At 45.1% G+C, this 21,820-nt stretch overlaps 1 protein-coding gene across 1 annotated transcript in view; it reads left to right on the forward strand.

Moving 5' to 3' along the window:
- Window positions 1-21,820, forward strand: part of TECTA (tectorin alpha) — a 91,220-nt gene that overhangs the window by 67,076 nt on the left and 2,324 nt on the right. Inside the window, 10 exon segments of the mRNA XM_054997615.1 lie at window positions 3,158-3,541; window positions 4,958-5,253; window positions 5,685-5,992; window positions 6,879-6,989; window positions 14,485-14,687; window positions 17,479-17,642; window positions 19,271-19,519; window positions 19,589-19,751; window positions 20,024-20,111; window positions 20,424-20,540. Coding sequence (XP_054853590.1) covers window positions 3,158-3,541; window positions 4,958-5,253; window positions 5,685-5,992; window positions 6,879-6,989; window positions 14,485-14,687; window positions 17,479-17,642; window positions 19,271-19,519; window positions 19,589-19,751; window positions 20,024-20,111; window positions 20,424-20,540 — 2,083 coding nt within the window.

Below are 21,820 nucleotides of genomic sequence, written 5' to 3' on the forward strand. Positions count from 1 at the left end.
TTTAGTGATATCATTCTATGCATTCTGTATCATTAATCAGTTTAATCCTCCCAGTGTAATGACAAATTCTCAGTAATATGGCTGTGCTTTCAGCCTTGCTTTGGGGAGGGGGGGATACGACAAAATTAAACTTTCATTTTATGGCATCCATTTGCATAAACCCAGAGGGAGATTCTTCCCTGTTACTTACACCAAGAGCCACTGTGGAATTCAAGGAATTTACTCTCAGTGTATATCAATGAAAGATATAAATTCAAGAGAAGAGAGAGCTCAGTGCTTGAAATCACAGAGTTCAAATAATAAATGGGAGACATAGGACAGTAGTCATGAAAGGGAACAAGAATCTGTCTTTCAAAAGCGTCCTTTGGTTTGATTTGGATGGAGATGTTACGCAAACATCTTAAATGTCAGGGAAAATGGGACTGACGTGCCACAAAACGGTCTTGTGGTTTAAAAGTGAATTTAGCCTTGAGTACAGTTTCTGAAACGCAAACCTTTTTGGAAGGTCTGTTGCACTGGCCCAGGCTCCAAGATGGCTGCCATGAAGAATGGTTTGTTTACCAGCTTTGTCTCTCCACTTTCTCGTAGTTGCTTTTCCCTGTCCTTTAAAAATGAGGCGCCAGAGCCCCTTATCAGCAGAGCAGCAAGCTCATACGCTCAATTATTCTATAAATCTGATAGCGAAAGGGTGGAATGTAATTTGTGCTCCTCTGCAAAGGGACACATCAGTGGTCAACAGGATATTTGTATTGCTCTCCTTTGAAGGTAGAAAGGGGGAGGTTGCTGTGGAAACTGTAACTTTGAATTTCCTCACTTTTACGAGCTGTGAAGGTGTCGGGCAAATAGGATTGGCTTGGAATGTGTCACACCTCTTTCAGTCTGCCAAAATAAGCCCAAAACAGAAGAGGGGAGAGCTGGCAGGATAATTTGACCCTGGCTGAGATAGACTAGTTTAGAGACTGGGTATCTGAAGCCATTTTAGGCCTTCATCCACAGAAAGGTTATTTGTCTCTCGTGTATGACGTTTGCAATGGTTTCTTTTCCTTTTATCTTCCTCTGTTGCTTCAGAAGTTAAGGTAAACTTGGGAGATGTTCACACATGCATGTTACCACACTTGATGATGAATAATAGTAATAATAATTTTTATTACATTTCCTTCTTCTATAGAACTCAGAGGAGTGTATGTAGGGTTTCTGCAGGGCTTTTTTCTGGGAAAAGAGGTGGTGGAACTCAGTGGTAGAACTCAGGACCGCACAATGACGTCGCTTTGGGTCAGCTGGAACAAGGGGGGAGTTTTTTAAAGTTTAAATCGCCCTCAGCGAAAGTGGTCATATGGCTGGTGGCCCCACCCCCTGATCTCCAGACAGAGGGGAGTTTAGATTGCCCTCCGCACCACTGGCGCAGAGGGCAATTTAAACTCCCCTCTGTCTGGAGATCAGGGGCGGGGCCACCGGCCATGTGACCATTTTCAAGAGGTGCCAGAACTCTGTTCCACAGTGTTCCTGCTGAAAAAAAGCTCTGGGTTTCTGTATCTACCTCCCATTCAAGCTTTCACCAATGTTATTGTATCATTTGCCTTTCAATCATACACTGGAGCCCACACTAGTCAACACAATGAACTTCAATTGAATCAGAGAACAAGCTCTGTTGTAAAACATTGTGCTAGACTGGTAGGACATTTGGATCTGTAGTAGCTCATTCATACATGCAAGTCACCACTTGATGCAGCAGGAGATGAATGGGTCTGGTTGAACCATCATGAAGGGTGGCTTCACATGAGAACTTAACCTGTGAAAGTCTGTTGTTACTGTAGTTATGAATGGTACTGCCCACCAAACATAAAAAGGCACATATGGAATTTCTGACATTTTCAACAATGCACAAAAGTGTTGCATTCACAAAAGGCAGCCATATTCCTGGAAACTACCCTTTGATATGGTTGCCTATTAGAGATGGGCATGAACCAGGAAAATGGCGGTTCGTGGCGGTTCGTGGCTCATCACATTTATGAACCACGAACTTTCATGAACTTGCCCCAGTTTGTGAACCAGTTTGTACGGTTCATAAAAATGTCACTTCTGCAGAAGGTCTACAGAGCACCCATCCCCACCATTGCCTAGGAAACTGATCAGCACCAGGCTGTCTGCAGTGACGAACTAAATACGAGCCAAATTAACCGGGCTAAAATCTGTCGCGGTTCAGGAGAAATGAGCTCCCATGAACTGCTGGTTCACGAACCAGCTTGGTTCATGACGAACTTTGGTTCGTAATTCGGTTTGTGCCTATCTCTATTGCCTATGCATGGAAAGAGAAGTATCCATCCCTAATCTACAGATTTCACTGGGAAGTGCATGAAGTCACCCTAAAATACTTTGCCTGTCATATTCCTTAAGACTATTAGCCAAGAATGAACGTATCACTTTACATATATACTCCATGACTGCCCTCTCCTGGCTGAAATACCTTCGTGTTGATCAGTGTATCATTCTACATTGCCTTACTTCTCAGCATATGTCTTTGAATAGAACAAGTTTGTAAAGTTGCTTATCTGAAGAGTCAAAAAATATCTGCATGTTGTCCGCAGCATTGCTCTTCATAAACCAGAAGCTATTTCACAGGTTACATTTTGTGAGATAGATGCTAATAACTGTTAGGAAAAAAGCATGTATGTTGAAATGTGCACGATAGAGTGTTTGTTTCACTCCAGCTGCAATGGGTCAGGAAACCAAAATATGGCAATGATCTCAATATATAGTTTTCATATGGATATTTCAAGTGCACCCTCCCATCTCAAGATATACCAATGAGGCACTGTTCAGAATCCTAACCTCAGTAGATACAGGATTGGTGGTCTATCAGTAAGTTTTTATACCAATGGAGTACATGTGCTGCTGTTGATTGTAATCAGTTGTTTTTAAATTTTATGGATTTGTTTTTAAATTAAATGAATGTAGGTTTTTTGTTGAATGTTTGAGTACTTTTTAAGTATAAAATCAATATAGAGGCTTGGTTAAATAATGCCTTTGGGTAGTTTTTGGAATGATAGCACGTGAGTCATGGCCGCTGCTACAGCATCTTTGAGTGAATTCACTGCGGGCTTCATCTTGTGGGAAATTCACTCAGCTCAAGTTTTTCCCTTTTGCTTCTCTGCTGCAGCCCAAGCAGCTCTTCTGGAGCAGTGACTGCACACGCCGCTGCCGTTGCTTTCGTCGCAATCTCATCCAATGTGACCCCCGCCAGTGCAAGTCGGACGAAGAGTGCGCCCTCCGGAACGGAGTCCGGGGCTGCTTTAGCACGAAGACATCCTACTGCATTGCGGCAGGTGGAGGAGTGTTCCGTACATTCGATGGCGCCTTCCTCCACTTCCCTGCTAACTGCGCCTTTGTCCTCTCCACCATCTGCCAGAAACTTCCCGACGTCTCCTTCCAACTCATCATCAATTTTGATAAGTGGTCTTCCCCCAACTTGACTATCATCTCACCTGTTTACTTCTACATTAATGAGGAACAGATTCTGATTAGTGATCGCAATACTGTCAAGGTACAGTATCAACTTCTTGTGCCATCTTAAGGAGCTTTTAATAGATAATCTACAAGTGTGACTACAAGTGACTTTCTTCACCTGGAGAACACTAGATTTTTCTTGCAAGGTTACCTGGGAAGTGAAGTCCAAGTGGTCCTTCCCCTCTCTGTTAGAATCGCTGCCTGAAGAGCCACAAGAGGGCTTCGTTTGGGGGTGGGCAACTGCTACTTTCTCTTAGGGCGTCCTGTGGGCTGCCTGCTCCTGGGGAGCTGCTCTGGAGAAAGCGGCCACATCGGTGAAGCTTCAGCTGCAGCGACAGTGGAAGGGTCTGCTGCAGATTCTTCTGTTGTCACTGCGGCTGAAGCATCACCGACGCTGCTGCTTCCAGAGCAGCTCCCCAGGAGCAGGCAGCCCGCAGGATGCCCTGGGATAAAGTAGAGCTGCCTGCCCCAAATGAAGCCCTCTTGTGGCTCTTCAGGCAGTGATTCTAACAGAGAGGGGAAGGACCACTCGGACTTCACTTCCCAGGTAACCTTGCGAAAAAAATCTAGAGTTCTCCACATGAAGAAAGTCACTTGTAGCTTTGCTCTGAGAGTCACTGTGCAAGATTCTGGTCCAGTAGTCCCTTAAAGGCCAACTAGATTTCCAGGGTATGAACTTTTGAGAGTTAGAGATCCCTCTAACTGGTAATTCTCACCATAAGCTGCCTACAGTCCAAGGTGCTAGTAGGAAGCTACTAGTGTGGCTCAGTGACAGAGAATCTGCTTTGCATACAGAAAATCCTGAATTCAATCCCAGCATCTCTAGTTAAAAGGACCAGACAGTAGGTGATGTAAAAGACCTCAATCTTGGGATGCTAGAGAACCGCTGCCAGTCAGTATACAATATTGACCTTGATGGACCATTGGTCTGATTCAGTATAAGGCAACTATATGTGATCACCAGTGATTTAACAGTTTACTAGATGTGGCAAAATATATAGGAGCGATAATTAAACATCAGAAAAATGACATTAAATAAGGTTCTTTCCATTTTAATTTCTGTTTAAGGCAATAGCTGTATGAGCAGTGATAGATGAATAAATGGCTAGATATATGTATGGATAGAACAATTTACTGAATTTCTGGCCACTGGAATTAGGTGTGGATTTTCTATAGGATGAGGTTCCTTACTGACATACAGGGGGTGATTAAGCATCTCTTGAGAATTTGCAGTGTTAGATAAATTAAAATTTATATTTCCAGGTGGGAGTTTGGAACTGGAGGAAAAATCCTGAGTTCACAATTTTTGGTGGAAAACCAAATCATCAAGGTTGAGATCTTGGTTGTGGGCTGAGTGGCGTCAACAGTTGAGACCTGGCGTGGGACTTCATTTTTCAGAATGGAGACTTCCACATTCCCCTTTCATCTAAGTTCTATTTATTTCTGTAACTAGGTGAATGGGACGCAGGTGAATGTCCCCTTTGTGACTGGCTTGTCAACCAAAATATACAACATGGAGGGTTTCCTGGTTATTGACACGAGCCCCGATATCCAGATCCACTACAATGGCTTCAACATCATCAAAATCAGTATCAGTGAGCGGCTGCAAAATAAAGTTTGTGGGCTTTGTGGAAATTTCAATGGGGACCGCACAGACGATTATGTCACCCTGAGAGGTAAACCGGTCGTGAGCAGCGTGTTCTTGGCACAGAGCTGGAAAACCAACGGCATGCAAAAGAGGTGAGCTCAGTGCAACGGGTCATGGATGGGAGAGGGACCCAAGGGACTGACTCTACATTTCTTATGGATGAGTCTGTTATGGGTTATACCTTAGAGCCAAGTTACAAGTGACAAATTACACTTGCCTGGCAAGTGAACAGGCTCACATGTATTCCTCCCTGTTCACTTGCCATTCACTTGTGCTCCACACGTGGAGGGCAATCTAAACTCCCCTCTGTCTGGAGATCAGGGGGTGGGGCCACCAGCCATGTGACCATTTTCGCCAAAGGTGATTTAAACTTTTTAAAACTCCCCTTATTCCAGCTGATCCAAAGTGACGTCATTGGTCCTGGGAGCGTGCACGTATTCTGCGCATGCGCATGTAGTACCAGGGGTGCCACCTCCCACCAAGAGTGCTGGCAACCCACTGTGTTCCAACACCTCTTTTCCTACGTCTTGAGTGAACATTTTTGAAATCTTGTTTCCAGCTGCAATGAGCTCCAGTACGCTCAGTACGCGGCCTCCTGTGACAACGTTCACATTCAAGTCCTGCAGAGCGACAACTACTGCCTGAAACTTACTGACATGAAAGGCTTCTTCCAGCCATGTTACGGGCTGCTGGATCCGCTGCCTTTTTACGAATCGTGTTTCCTCGACGGCTGCTACAACCAGAAGAAGTACCAGCTTTGTGGCTCCCTCGCAGCCTACGGGGAGGCTTGTCGGTCCTTCGGGATCCTCAGCACAGAGTGGATCGAGAAGGAAAATTGCTGTAAGTGAACTAGGCATCATTCCTTTTTTTTAAAAAAAATTATTTAATCAGTTGCCATATGTAACTACAACAAGTAAACAATAACAATTTGTACATTAACAGTCAGCTTTCAGATTAAACAACAACTAGAAGTTATGCCAAATAATCATATAGAGAATTGTATAATAGGCTAGACATTAGATCAACAAAAAAAGAGAATTACACTCTCTTAGTATCCAAAGCACCCATAGAATGAGGTATGTATCTGACTATCTGTAGATGAATGTTGTTTCTCTGTATATTCCAGTACAGGCTGCCAAGTTTTGAGAAAGGTGGAGTCATAATTAGTGTTTTCTGTCATTTTTATTTGGTCTGCAATCTTTTCCATTATTCCATCATTCCTGTTCATAGATTTGTCATAAGTGGGGCGGGGGCTCCCTAAGTTAAAAAAAAAAACATTTTTCAAGCTCTCTCACCAAAAGAAAAAAAAATGACACATTTTGTGGAGCCCTACTTCCAGCCAACTAAAGCTATTTCCACACACGTTGGATAATGCACTTTAGCAATCCTTTGGAAGTGGATTTTTTGTTTCACACACAAAAACCCAAATGATCATTAAGGAGCATTGAAAGTGGATTATCCAATGTGTATGGAAGCAGCCTAATTCACCACAGACTGTGCTCATTTTCAACACAATACAAAGTACACAACCCATGCAGCACACAATGGAAACATAATGTCTACCTGCCTCTGTAGAGGCATTTCCCTCTCTCGGGTATGCAGTGGCAGTAATGGAGGGCAGCAGCGAGTTTTCTCTTGGGTGAGCATTGAACGTGTCCATGACAAGCAGTGGCAGAGATAACCGGTCTTAAAATAAATTGGTTGTCTTTGTCTGTTTCCTTTTTAGCAGGAGTGGTTGAAGATCCCTGTGTGGGGGCAGATTGTCCCAACAGAACTTGTGAAGTTGACAATGGCGGAGAACTGTGTGGCTGCATTGAACCTCCACCCTACGGAAATAGTAAGTGGTGGCAGCGTGTGGAAATGGAAAGGGTAGGCCAAATTAAAATGCTCAAAGAGGAATTAAAACCCATGAACAGGAATTGAGGCTCAGCTTCTGGTCAGGGCAAGGTGGAGAATGGAAAAACAACTGGTTGAGGGCAGTTTCTGGATAACACAGTGAGATACTCAGAAGTTCTTGCAGCTCCATTCCTTTGCAGAACTTTGCAGAACTTTGACAGCAAGAGCCTGGACTCTAGGTCAGTTACCATGTAACAAGATGTGATATTTTCAGCTTAGGGATTGCTGTGTGATACCTTTTAAAGGGGTTTTTTTTGTTGCTATTGGTTCTACAAATTACTATAACAAATCTTTTTTTAAAGTTTTAAAAAACTAAATTTATTTAAATTGTAACTGGCATTATCCATTTTCTGCCTGCCGCTCAGCATAATACTGCTGGATCTTGCTGCTGTCCCCATAGGGGCTGCAGTCAGCTCATTGGGAATGGTTTTTATCTTCTTCACTGAGTCAGAATTAAATGGTTTAAAAGCAGCTTAGTTTTCTACAGTTCCCCTGTCACAAACTGACCATTACTCGGTGAGGTATTAGACTCAAAATTTCTGCAAGGGTAGGACATTTATTAAGCTGCCCCTTACCTGAAAGCCGATGGATTCCTGTAGGCCCTCGGGGAGTTACTGGTGGACGTGCCTGCTGTTCCTTTCGATGTCTTAGTTCTCCCCTGGAAATTTGAGTTGCAGGGCAGCTGACAGAAGGGCACTTGGGGGAATTCTTTAGCTTTCCATAGATCCATTCGCCTTCATGGGGAGGGGCTGTGGCTCAGTCGTAGAGTATCTGCTCAGCATACAGAAGGTCCCCAGTTCAATCCCCAACATCTCTAGTTGAAAAGATCAAGTAGTATTGTATATGTGAAAGCTAGGGCATTGTATATGGGAAAGAGATCTGCTCAAGACCCTGTACAGCCACTGCTAGTCTGAGTAGACAGAACCAACTATGATGGAATGATTCTGTATGAGGGAGTTCCACGTGTTCATGGGTGTCCCTGGTTTGGCTGGGAGCTTACGGCTATGAAACTGGTTAATAGACAGATAGAGTGCAAGTGAAGGAAGATTTTATCCAAACTTTGGCTAGAGTGCAACTTCACAGTGGCAGTGATAGCAGTGAAGCGGGCTCGTTTCTATATCACCTTTGCATCTGTGGAAAGCCATCCCATTGCACTGTTCCAAGTGGCAGGAGAGATTACATATCTTGCCCCTCAGATAAACCCCAACCATTCAGATGTGTACTGTGGTGGTGGAGGAGAGTGCCCTCAAGTCACAGCTGACTTATGGCGACCCCTGGTGGGGTTTTCATGGCAAGAGACTAACAGACATGGTTTGCCATTGCCTCCCTCTACAACTCTGGTCTTCGTTGGAGGTCTCCCATCCAATTACTAACCAAGGCCGACTCTGCTTTGCTTCTGAGATCTGACGAGATCGGGCTTACCTGGGCGTGACGTGTTGCTAAACTTTTTGCAGATGAAATCCCTCACTTCTGGTGCAAACGGGATTACTTTATCAATTGACTCTCAGAACGGAATCAGTGTGCTGTGGTCCAGTCACATGGCATGGATGAGTTTTCAATTATTATGGTTCAGGGATATGGCCAAGTTGCTTGGGAAGTTCAGGTACAACACCTGTCTGAGTTGATCTTTGTGGCTGATTGCACGGAGTAGGGGGATTTAGCAGGTGTGCCTGAGGCATTGTATATGTCTCAGTGAAAAAAAGTGTGATATCATTTACCCTGAAGGAAGCAGGTGCATGGCCCCTTCTAATGAACAGTTCTTTGGATCCAGATGATATTTGGAGCCAGTCTTGTTTAGTGGTTAGAGCATCAGACCGGGATTTGAGAGATCCGGGTTTGAATCCCTTCTCTGCCATTGAAACTTGCTGGGTGACTTTGACTCAGTCACACACTCAGGGCCAAGCTACAAGTGATGAATGACACTTGAACGGCAAGTGGATTGAGTGGAGCTCAAGTGAACAGGGAGAAATACACTTGCTGTTCAAGTGTCATTCGTCACTTGTAGCTTGGCCCTCAGCCTCCCTTATATCACAGAGTTGTTGTGATGATAAAGTGCAGGAGAGGAGAGTGTTATAAGCAACTCAGGGTCCCCACACACCTGTTGAAAGAACAGGTTTGCAGTTTTAGGGGTGCTTTTAGAACTGTATTTATCTCCTGTATGGAATGTTGCAATTTTGGCCAGCTTTCTTGGTTCACTAGCTGAAGACTATTCTTGCAAGAGTTGATTTGGCCACAGGTATCCATGTAATTATATATCTGAGCTAGGCTACTGCAATGCATGTTATGTGGGACTGCCCTTAAAGACTGTTCAAACGCTTCGGCTAGTTCAAAACACAGAAAGATTTATAGCACCTGGTATGAATTACAGAGCCCATGTGTCACCTTTGCTAAAGGATTTACACTGTTTATCCATTCATATTAGGGTTCAGTTCAAAGTGATGGTTATAACCGTTAACGTTCTACGTGGTGTGGGACGGCAGCTCTGTGAAGCTGCCCAGTTACTGCAGTCACCTGCAGCCCTGTTCCATGTCACTGTTAAATGAAATAGAGGGAGGCATAAAAAGCAACGCGTATTTTTTGTGGCGGTGCCTCCATTATGCTGCACTTTTCACAAAGAGTACACGAAGCTTCCAAGGCCAGCAAACGTTGTACTTGTTTGCCCAAGCCTTTGGTTATTTATTTTTTAATTAATACCTGATGCTGCTAAGAAATGCACTGTTGTTATGGCATTTTAGCATAAGTGATTTCTATTTTACTGGTGCTGTTTCGATATATGATTATTTTGTGGCTGTTGTGGTTTATATTGTCCATAACATGCCTTGAGTGCCTTTGGTAGACAGAGCAGAATGGAAATGATTAAAATGAATGAAGAGCCTCTAGAGGGAATAAGCTTTCAAACAGCACCAGTTGTAACTGTCTCTAGCGGGCAACGCTTCTCTCCCAGGCCAGATGGAATGTAGTATAAGACCATGCAGAACTGATGGCATTACGGAAAGAGCATCCTGGAAAAAATTGTTTCCCCGGTCTCATCGCATCCCCGTAAAGAAAGCAGAAGGCAGGCGAGAGAGCCCGTCGTACCTGTTCTTATGCAATTTTATTTTCCTGTCTCTTCACCTGTTCCTACCCTGTCTGCAAATGATTAAGCATAGCTCTGTAGGCGTGTTGTGACACGGACGTTACTTTTGTTTGCAAGGTACTATTGATGTATAATGAGACATGAAAATTGTGGGAGCAATATTACAGATCGGCCTGATGTGAATGGGGATTGGTAGGCTTGGAGCAAAATTTTCACGCAGCCGTAGAAATGATGGACTACATCTTGCTGATACGTGTTGATGAGTTCCAGCAATTGCCAGTTTACATCAGCGCAGGGATCAGATCTATGGAACTTGAAAAAGGACCATTAATTCCTCTAGTTTGTCCCTTGGGTCTCGGTGCTGGATTGTTTCCTGTAACTGGATTTTCTATTGCTTTGCCTAGCCTTGTTTTCAGTGTGTCTTGAGCCTCAGGGCCTCGTCTAATTTCCATACAAACGTGCATGCATTCTTTAAAAAAAGATCCAGAATCAATTTTGCGCGGCTCTGTTCCTTTTCCGTCTGTGAACGTCAATAGCTTCTAGCCTCAGCAACATCGAACGGTCCATCAATGCTGGAGTGACAAGAGGAGGGCATTCGTTTCGTGGGAGGAGTTCAGAACCCAGAACCTGATATATAGCGCCCCCCCCCCCCGAAACACACACACCAAAGAGCATACCAGGTTACTGTGTAGGAACTCCAGAATGTTTACTTATTTGATACATTTCTGTCCTGCTCTTCTAAAGTAAGCTCAGAAAGGCTAACAAATATACATTTATTTATTTATATTCTGCCTTTCTCACTGAGGGCCAAGCTACAAGTGACGAATGACACTTGAACGGCAAGTGTATTTCTCCCTGTTCACTTGCCCTCCACTCAATCCACTTGCCGTTCAAGTGTCATTCGTCACTTGTAGCTTGGCCCTGAGACTCAAGGTGGATTACATAGTGTGAGATTAGTACAATCAGTGGCAAGGACAAGGGCGGGCATTTCCATACAGTGTCAAGAACATTTCCATAAACGATGTCATGGGGTAAATGAATACAAGTTTACAAAGATAATAGTATTAGCAAGGATCCAGTATAGGGTTGAGGAATTGCTGAAACGGAACATAATCAATTCTAGGGCTTACACTGAACAACACAAAGCACAGGTAGGATATAGGAGTACATATTTAAAGCAACAGATAATATGTAAGGCAACATAATGGTGAAATCTATAGTTTCTAACTCATTAGCGAAACATCTGGGATCCCTTTCCTACAATAGCCACCCTCTTAGCTGAGAAAAAAGGCCTTTTTGAATAATTCAGTTTTACATTGTTTGTGGAAAGCCAGGAGGGTGGGGGCTCTCCTGACCTCCTCAGGCAGGCCGTTCCACCACAGAGAAAGCCCATGTACGGGCTGCTGTTGATTTCGCCCATGTGCAAGCCGGCACCTGCAGGAGACCCTGTTGAGATGAGCGAAGCTGCCATGGAGGGACATAGGGAGGGAAGTGATCCCGTAGGTATGCTGGACCATTACCTTGAACTGAGCATGGTAATTGATAGGCAGCCAAAGGATCCTATGAAAACAATCTCTACATTACACTTTAAATATATAAATAATAAAAATAACAAATAGCCTTGCTCCATAAATATCAGCATGGCATAAATCTCAACAATTTACAGATTTTAACATTCAAAGGACACTACAGTATCTATTCGCCATCCAATAAAATTCAACGGAAGCCCAGGCTACCTGATTTTATCAGATCTCAGAAGCTAAGCAAGGTCGGCCCTGGTAAGTATGTGGATGGGAGGCCACCAGGGAAGTTCAGGGTTTCCCTGTAGAGGTAGGCAAATGGTAAACCATCTCTGTTTGTCTCTTGCCTTGAAAACCCTACAGGGCCACCAGAAGTTGTCTGCAACTTGATGGTATTTTCCTCCAGATAACTGAAATAGCCAAGTTTTACAGGCTTTTCTGAAAGCCAAGAGGGTTATTAGGAAAGGGATTGAAAACAAATCAGCCGGTATCATAATGCCTCTGTATAAATCGATGGTGAGGCCTCATTTGGAGTACTGTGTACAGTTCTGGTCGCCACACCTTAAAAAAGATATCATAGCACTGGAAAAAGTACAGAGAAGGGCAACTAAAATGATTAAAGGGTTGGAACACTTTCCCTATGAGGAAAGATTGAGGCGCTTGGGGCTCTTTAGCCGGGAGAAAAGACGACTGAGGGGAGACATGATAGAGGTTTACAAGATAATGCACGGGTTAGAGAAGGTAGAGAAAGATGTGTTTTTCTCCCTTTCTCACAATACAAGAACTCGTGGGCACTCTATGAAATTATTGAGCAGTCGGGTTAGAACAGATAGAAGAAAATACTACTTTACACAAAGGGTGATAAACACATGGAATTCGTTGCCACAGGAGGTGGTGGCAGCTACAAGCATTGCCAGCTTCAAGAGGGGACTGGACAAATATATGGAGCAGAGGTCCATCAGTGGCTATTAGCCACAGGAGATAGATGGTATTCTCTTTGTGGGGAGGTGGTGCTCTGTTGTCTTGGTGCTGGAAGGAAGGCAGTGGGAGGGCATCTGGTGTCCTGGCCTCACTGACAGTCCTTTAGATGGCACTGGATTTCTAGCCACTGTGTGTGACAGAATGTTGGACTGGATGGGCCACTGGCCTGATCCAACATGGCTTTGCTTATGTTCTTATGTTCTTATGTTAGGCTGTAACATATTAGGGAGACGGTTCTATAGCTGAGGATGCTACAGAAGAAGCCGCATCTTCCATCAATGACCACCATACTCCCCAAGAAAGAGGAAAATTCAGGAGAGATTGTCAGGCCAGTCCCTGTAGAGTCAGATTCGTGCACAAGCCTAAAGTACAGTTTAGGCTTCAGGTTAAGAAAGGCCCTCTAAAAAATATTACTAAATTTCAACAGTAATGCACATTGGGGGGGGGGGGTATTGCTGTGGGGACTCTTAAACTTGACATAGCTTAAGACCTTAGCCTGTATTAATCCAGCCATGGACCCCAAACATTCTCGGTGACTAATGATATATTACTCCCAAATTTGAAAGGGCATCCTTACAGCTACCCTTCAGAGATGGTGTGATGCTACTGAACATCTCTCAGGTGCATTGTCATTACTTGGCTTCAAGAAATTGTGGTTTCAAGGTTGTGCTACAGCCATATTTGCTCTTACAGTTTTCCAGGAATATACAAGAGTATATTTAGCATATCAGCACTCCCTGTCTGTCTCTTTCTCTCTTGGATGCCTGAAGTGTTAATGACTTTTCTCACCAGTGCAGTTCCCTAGATGAGCCAGAATGATGAAGCAGAACTAGTAGCAAGCTCAGTGTCATTTCGACAGGAAGCTCCTATCAGGCATGACTGCCCAGGCTCCATCGGGGTTGCGTTCGTTTTATTAGTCACTCCTCTAGGACAAGACCGGCTCCCGAATGCACCACAATTGGCTTCCAAGGCCTTGAAGTCTCCATCTGTCTGGGATTCAGTTTCAACATGCCCTGTCAAAGAGATTCAGTGGTGCACCTGAAACTGATATAAACGACACAGAGAACTGCGTATCGCCAGTTTCCTGTTGTGACTCCTCACTGTGCAGTTGTCCCATTGGCTGCATGTAAATATTACCGACTGGTGGTGCACCAGATGAGCCGTTAATATGTGCAAGCATTCTCAAGCACCAACTACTTCCATCGTAATGAAGTTACAATTCATCTGACGTCCTGGGTTTGCATAAATATTAATGGGGAGGGATTCAGTGAGGCCATCAGATTGAGGGTTTCGATTGAACGGAATTGCTAACGTTCACATCCTCGGCTTCTGTTTTTGCCCATGTTGTGGCATTTAATTGCAGTCTCAAAGACTGTATATTAAAGACATTGTCCTGTATCCTTTGGCTCCCCGGGCTGTAGGAAGGCTTTGCTAAGAGGAGTGATAGGATATAGGCCATTTCTCAGTTGTCCATTGCAGTGCCTACTCATGCTTTCCTTGTAATGACCCAGGGCTTTTTTTCATCTGGAACACGGTGGAACGGAGTTCTGGCACCTCTTGAAAATGGTCACATGGCTGGTAGCCCTGCCCCCTGATCTCCAGACAGAGGGGAGTTTAGATTGCCCTCCGCACAGCGGCGCGGAGGGCAATCTAAACTCCCCTCTGTCTGGAGATCAGTGGGTGGGGCCACTGGCCATGTGACCATTTTCGCCGAGGGCGATTTAAACTTTAAAAAACTCCCCCCTTGTTCCAGCTGACCCAAAGTGACGTCATTGTGCACTCCTGAGTTCCACCACTGAGTTCCGCCACCTCTTTCCCCAGAAAAAAAGCCCGGGTAATGACGCTGATGTTTTTCACAGACACGCATGACATCCTGGATGCCGAGGTGACCTGCAAAGCTGCGCAAATGGAGGTGTCCATCTCGAAGTGCAAGCTGTTCCAGCTGGGCTTCGAACGGGAAGGAGTGCGCATCAATGACCGCCAGTGTCTCGGCATTGAAGGGGAAGATTTCATCTCCTTCCAGATCAATAACACCAAGGGCAACTGCGGAAACATCGTGCAGGTCAGATTCGCTGGGCATGTTTCTTGCTCCCTTGACTCTTCTGGGCTCTCTGCATTTACATTCGAGTTCAAAGAGCTTTGCATCACTGCAGTCAAAGTAGCATTATGAGCTATTTTTATCCTTCACGCGGTGCCATTGATAATGTAACCCACTTTCTGGGACGTCATGGAAGCGGGGAGGAATGATAGTGCAGTGGGGAAAGAGGGGAGTTTTTTCACTGAAGAATCCCTGTGATTTACACACAGCTTTGTCGATGGATCTGTAACGCAACCATCTGTTAGGAGGGTTTGCCTTACTATGGTGGTGTCCTGGTTACCAGCTCACACAGTCGGCAGAGAGGGGAAATTTCCAAGTTGTCCAAGCTGGCCAAATCACAGTTCCAAGGTTCAGGCACGGTTTAGACTACACTCACAGCTTCAAATCCAAAGGGGTATTCCAGAGTCAGGTCCACCCAGTAACAGGCCGGGGTCAGAGACGAGGGAATCAGTTCCAAACACAAGCAGCAAGGTCAGTAGTCAGCGGACGCATTGCTTCCACACAGCCACTCCCTTCTCTGCTGCTTTTAAGCCTCACGCTGCACAGCCACTTCTGCTGCGTCCTGCACCTGCCAGCGGTCTCAGTCCTGCTCCTGGAAGCTCTCATCATCACTGTTGATGCTGTGCTGCTAGCCTGGCACTGCACCCTCCGGCTTGGAGGGCTCTCCTTGCCCTCCTCTGACGATGCACCCGAGGCTCTGGTGATGAGGGGGGAGAGCTGGCCGGTGCCTGGCTCTCTGTTACTGGCCCAGGGCTGGGAAGCTGAAGAGCTGATACACTGGGACCTGGCTGTAGGTCTAAGCCTCCTCCAGCAGCCCGTCTGCCACTGGCCATGGATCTGAGTCAGGTTCGTCAGGTTTGCCAGCTGCCTCTTCCTCAGAAGTGTCCTCTGAGGGCCAAGCTACAAGTGACGAATGACACTTGAACAGCAAGTGTATTTCTCCCTGTTCACTTGCCCTCCACTCAATCCACTTGCCATTCAAGTGTCATTTGTCACTTGTAGCTTGGCCCTCAGTCTCTTTGCTCTGCTGGGCTGGGCTGGTCCATGACCGGTGGAAACACTCTGAGAGAAGGTTGCCGTAAAGATCCCTGATGAAGCTGCATGCGAAATGTGCAGGGATCCTTCAGTGAAATGAAATCTCTTTCCCCCCTGCACGATTGTCCCCCCTCCCCTGGTCATCTTTTCCTTCATTCTGCATTGGTGCGGCCCTCTTTTCTGCATTATGGTATGTTGTACCGAAACGAGTTTTCTGCTTGTGTTGCTCTCTAATTCCATTGTCCTAGTCCTATAGCATTGTTTATTGGATGTTCAATTCATTGTATTCCTTGATGAGAAGGGTGGGTTATAAATGAAGTACATAAAATAAAGAAATATGTAGTGCATTTACAGAGTTGAGTGAGCAACAAATGGACAGGCCCTTGCTCCCGACTGACTACCCTGTGAGCTTCATGGCTGAGCGAGAATCTGAACCTTGGGTTCTCCGTTCCAACCACTATACCACACTGCCTCTTAAAGTGGTGTCATTGTTATTACCAAACCCTCTGGGTAGTCTCCTTTGTGATATACTGAAGCGTACAATACGTTAGAATTCCCTTTTTAAAATAAAACCCCGCTCATTAGAAGGAAAGGTCATCTTTAAAATTTTTGTTGTAATTTGCTGTGGGCTAGTTAGTAATGCTGGCTCCGATTTTTAGAGGCAAACCAATCAATCTGTCCTTGTTGCGGTCACGCACCAGAACCACAATAGCCTCGATAGAAGTTTTTGACCTGTATCCCTTCATCAGCTTGAGCTTTAGTTGATTATCCCGCTAATTGGAGCTTTCAAAGAAAACCATTTCATTCTGCGCACAGAAATGGCCAGCAAAAAAATTCAATTAAAAATCTTTGTGAATTATTGCATAAGTTGGTGCTGGTGGCTCCCCGGGCTACATAGGCGTGACAAGAACCAGTGTGATTTAGTAGCTGAAGCCCTGGGCTGACTGGCAGGCCCTGGTTCAGACCTCCATTCATTCGGTGAAAGCCTCCGGGTGACCCTGCACAGGTCTCTCCGCCTAACCTACCTCACAGGACTGTTCTGAAGATAAGACATGGGAAGGAGCTCTTTATTCGCCTCATTCCTTGGAGGGATAAAAGATAAGTAGGTAGCCCATTGCATTCTGAACGTCCCCACCTTCCTATGCTTTTGCTCCTTAAGTTAGTCTTACGTCAGATCCTGCAATGCCTCTGTAGAAGGAGCTGGCAGTCACAGATCTACTCCATGTTCCCCTCTTCCCAGTAGTCCTTCCTGACCTGGGGAAAGTTTATTCCAAGGGACACAAGGGGGTGATCCCTTTCATCTCCTCGCTGCAGCCCACTGACCCACGTGGTTATTACTCATTGGAGGTCCCGTGGCCCCGAGAATAAATTATCTTTTGGTCAGAGAGAACTGTTGGCATAGGGGAACACAGGAAAGATCTCCAGTCCTTGCGTCCATAGATCAGAGGATCCAATCTCATGAGTGAATAACCAACTGCTTATGTCTTGGGTGGCTGGATGGATGTGTATGGAGTCCCCCCAACTGGGTGCACTGCATTATATCTCTTGTGTGATAAGAAATATTTATACCGTAGATTTGCTTTTGGCTATACTATGTGGTAGGACCTTACCAGACTTGAGAGGGTATAAGCATCGCTTGAGGTTATCGTCTGCTTTTCTTTCTTGCACACGTAGCTTTTCTTTCTCTCTCTCTCTCTCTCTCTCTTTTTCCTTGGCACAGTCCAACAGCACTCACATCATGTACAAAAATACCGTCTGGATTGAAAGTGCAAACAACACAGGAAACATAATCACCCGGGACCGAACCATTAATGTTGAGTTCTCCTGTGCTTATGAACTCGACATAAAAATTTCTTTGGATTCCGTCATTAGGCCTATGCTCAGGTAAGAGACGCACCTGGCCCGCTTATGGACTTGGAGAGGTAAGTCGGTGGCGGGTTGAATGAAGGCACCAAATCTCCCTGACCTTCATTGGAAGACAACAGATTCTTCTAAGGCCCTAAGCGCAAGAATATTGGTGTTGGAGTCATCCCTGTGTACGAATTAATGGCAACTATACAAGATGTGAACTGGTGGGTGATGAATCTCAACACTGGCTGTGAGCTGCAGGAAGTGAAATCCGTGAGGTCTTTGTTCATGCATGATTTTGTTTCTGTGACTCAAAACTGAGGGATGACTTCCATGTTCACAAAGCCTTCCCTCAGCATAGAGTGTGAACGAGGCTTTTGGTAGGTGGGTTGAAATGAAAAGAAATGTGTGCCAAACCACAAAAAAGAATGAGTTGCAGGAAAAGGAAACAACATGACTGTGTTGCCTGAGTGTCAATATGAAATCCTCATAAAAGAGCCTCAAACTTCTTACATTTTGGCCAGAATGCTTAAAAGGGAGGAGGAGAGAATCTCCAGTCATATTTTTTTCCTGTCACTGTCTCCCACAATGCCCTGTAAAACCACATCAGCTCAACTCTGGGAAATGCTATGAAATAGCATAGATGCAACATTCCTACTTTACATAATATTAGGGGTGTGCGCTTCGGGTTTCTGATTCAGGTAAAATACTCGAATTGGACCCGATCTGTAAAGATTTGGGATTCCCGAAACAGAGCCAGCATGCCGGCCCCGATTCGGAAATCCCAAATCAAAGCTTCTGGAAGCATTCTGGTTGCTTCGGGAAGCTTCGGGGCCCGAGTTTAAAGGGCCCTTTCCTGGACTCTTGCAAGCAAGCAGGTCCCTTTAAACTTCAGCTGGCAGGTGGGGGGATCCCCCCTGCCTGCCAGCTGAAGCTTAAAGGGCCCCTTTCCTGCCGCTTGCAAGTCGCAGGGCCCTTTAAACATCACAACCCCCAGCCCCAGCCCCCCACCCAAAGCAGGAAACACGAATATTTTTGGGGTGCACATCCCTACATAATATAAAGGGGTCTAGGAATCCCTCCATCTTTACTTGCTTCTCCTCCACCCCAAATTAGAACCCTTCCTTGGCAATGAACCTCATAACTTACTGCGGCAACAACAGCAGTAAAGAAACGTCCTTCCTCTCTCATCCCAGCTATAAAGCACACCCTTCCATTTCCACACCTTGCTGGATATTTGTTGGCCGTGCTACAAACCACTTCTGTGCTGCCACCAGTTAGGGCCACAGTGAGCCATGCATTCTCAGATATTTACTCCCAAACAGCAAAAAGTCTGATCCCTTATATTTGGAGGTCCTTGTTGCTTCTTTGTATGTGAGAATTCTAGCACACCTGACAGTCTCATTAGGAAAAAGAGAATCTTAAACCAAGCAACTTGTTCGAAGAAACAAGAAAGAATTGCCTCGAACAGTTTCCTCTCTAAAAAATTAGGAAGAATTTGGCCTCCTTTGTCACCTGCAAAATAGGCCAGATCCAAGAACTACGCAAGTTGTTCTGCACACCCAATGAGGATTGATTTATTTTTTCAAACAATTGCTTGCCCAATGGATTTTCCATCCATCTTTTCTGTTCGTTGTTTGGAAGTTTTGTGTTTCTCCTTTAAGCGTGATTAATCTGACAGTGCCTACACAAGAAGGCAGCTTCACGACCAAGATGGCGCTGTACAAAAATTCCTCCTACAAGCATCCTTACAGGCAAGGAGAAGTAGTGCTGACCACAAGGGATGTCCTTTACGTTGGCGTCTTCGTCCTCGGGGCAGATTCCACCCATCTTATCCTTATGCTGAACAAATGCTATGCAACGCCTACCCGAGACAGCAACGACAAGCTCAGATACTTCATCATTGAAGATGGGTAAGTGACTTCTTTCCCCCCTTGAACGTTGAGACTGCAAATTCCTCACAGCTGTGCCATGTGTTTTAGATGCCAGAATCTAAAGGACAACACGATTGGGATCGAAGAGAATGCCGTTTCGCTGACCTGCCGCTTCCACGTTACGGTCTTCAAGTTCATCGGCGATTATGACGAAGTTCACCTCCACTGTGCTGTTTCACTCTGTGACTCTGAAAAATACTCATGCAAAATAGTAGGTGGCCTTCATATAGAGATGCACAGCTTAGACCATGCGTACCTTAGGGAACGCCTTCGCTCGTATGAGTCCACCCTGTATTTTTGTGGGGAAAGCCCTACTTGAAGTATCCTCAGATAAGGAAGTACATGCTGGTTGAGGAGGGAGCGGGGTGTACAGGACAGCCTTCTCTGTGGTGACCTCAAAACTTTGGAATTCAGGTTTGATTTCCGAAGCTCTCCAGTCCTGAACTGTACCCACTTAAAGTAATCTCCCTTTGTTTTGGTCAGACCTGCCCGCAGAATAGCCGGAGAGCCAGTGACTACAACAAAGATCTCAATGAGCAGATCATCTCTGTGGGGCCAATCAGGAGAAAACGTAAGTGAAGTAGTTTGCACAAGTGTGTTAGTCTTATTGCAGGGATGTATCTATGGAATCTGGTTGAACCTGTCAGCGATCGTGGGTTTGCTAGTTTGCTTGTCTGTTTTAGAAGAAAAACATCTAGTCTTCAGTGGTGGTGGAATGGAATTTTGGATCTGACTTGTTAGGAGCAGAGACAAATGTTAATAGTGAAGTGTTTATACCCAGCTTTGTCCAGACATTTTCCACTGGGTCACTCCTACTCTTACTCCAATACAAACCACTGAACAGGTTTCTTTTTTGTCATTCTCTTCACCTCTTGTGTTTTAGGTCTAGATTGGTGTGAAGACAATGGAGGCTGTGAACAGATATGCACAAGTCAGGTGGATGGGCCACTGTGCAGCTGCGTAACAGGGACATTGCAGGAAGACGGCAAGAGCTGCCGAGGTAACCGATCAAGGCGTTCCCTTGGGACGGGAAGCGCCTTCAGTGCCAGGAATGATCCATAAACTGCATCATGCTTTAAAAAAATCTTTTAAACATTCCTCTCTTTTATTTTAGCTTTCCCAGTATCTTATCCATCCTTTTTCAGCATTGTTAGAAACATATGAAGCTGGTTGATACCGAGTCTGACCCTTGGTCAATCTAGTCCACTGTTGTCTATTCTGACTTGCTGCAGTTCTCTAGCTCTGCCACCTGGGATCTGTTTTTAAGTGGCCAAAAGCTTGAACCTGGGACCTTCAGTATATAAAATATATCCCTTACAGGATGCAGAGTATGCTGAGGTCATTCCCACTCTTCATGCATTCAATTCTTTATGGCTGATCTACCTCCCTTTCCTACAAACTCGCGCGAGAAAATGCGATATTTCGTTCCGGATCGCGATGTTTTCCCCGTCGCGATCCGGAACATGGCGGCATGCAGCGCCTTCAGGTTAGTCGTCTGGAATCGGCCATGGATAGAAACTCAATATGAATAAAGACTTGCAACCCAGATGATAATAAGATGATTAGCTGGTGATATTTTAGATTCAAATCTGTCTCTAGTGGAGTCCTAAAGGAATAGTGACAGTGCTTGCAGCTAAGACAATATGCACCCACCCGCCAATTATGTTCTTATCAGAAAATGCCTTCGACAGAGTCAGGCTGTTGGTGCATCAAGTTCAGTATTGTCTACTCAGACTGGTAGCAGTTATCCAGGGTCTCGAGGCAGAGGTCTTTCGCATCACCTACTTTCCAGTCCTAATCATCCTACTACCCAATCCAACTGGAGATGTTGGGGATTGAACCTGGAGCCTTCTGCATGCCAAGCAGATGCTGTACCCCACAGCACAGCACCTCCCCACACACCCTCCTTGTTGCAGTAGAAAAGAGCAAGAGTCCAGTAGCACCTATAAGACTGGACTAGGTGCTAAAGGGTGCTATATCGATAGCTTAGCCGCCTTGGTCCCTCTGCTTGTTCACTCATATAAAGAGGTCAGCCAATGGCAGTCCAGTCTAGGGCATTTTCTTGTAGTTTCCCTGTCATTATGTAATGTTGAGATTCAGACGGCATCTTCTCTCTCTATATTTAAGAAGGGTTGTATTCTAAAAAGACTTTTTCTTAATATGTGATTGGATCTTCCGGTTTGAGGTGTCTGGGATTTTTTAATGGATTTGCTTTTGTTCTGATGATTCTAATACTGATTTAAAATGGATGGTTTTTATGTCTATCGCTTTGAAACGTTT

This window comes from Eublepharis macularius, chromosome 14, assembly GCF_028583425.1.
Source record: "Eublepharis macularius isolate TG4126 chromosome 14, MPM_Emac_v1.0, whole genome shotgun sequence".
Lineage (NCBI taxonomy): Eukaryota > Metazoa > Chordata > Lepidosauria > Squamata > Eublepharidae > Eublepharis > Eublepharis macularius.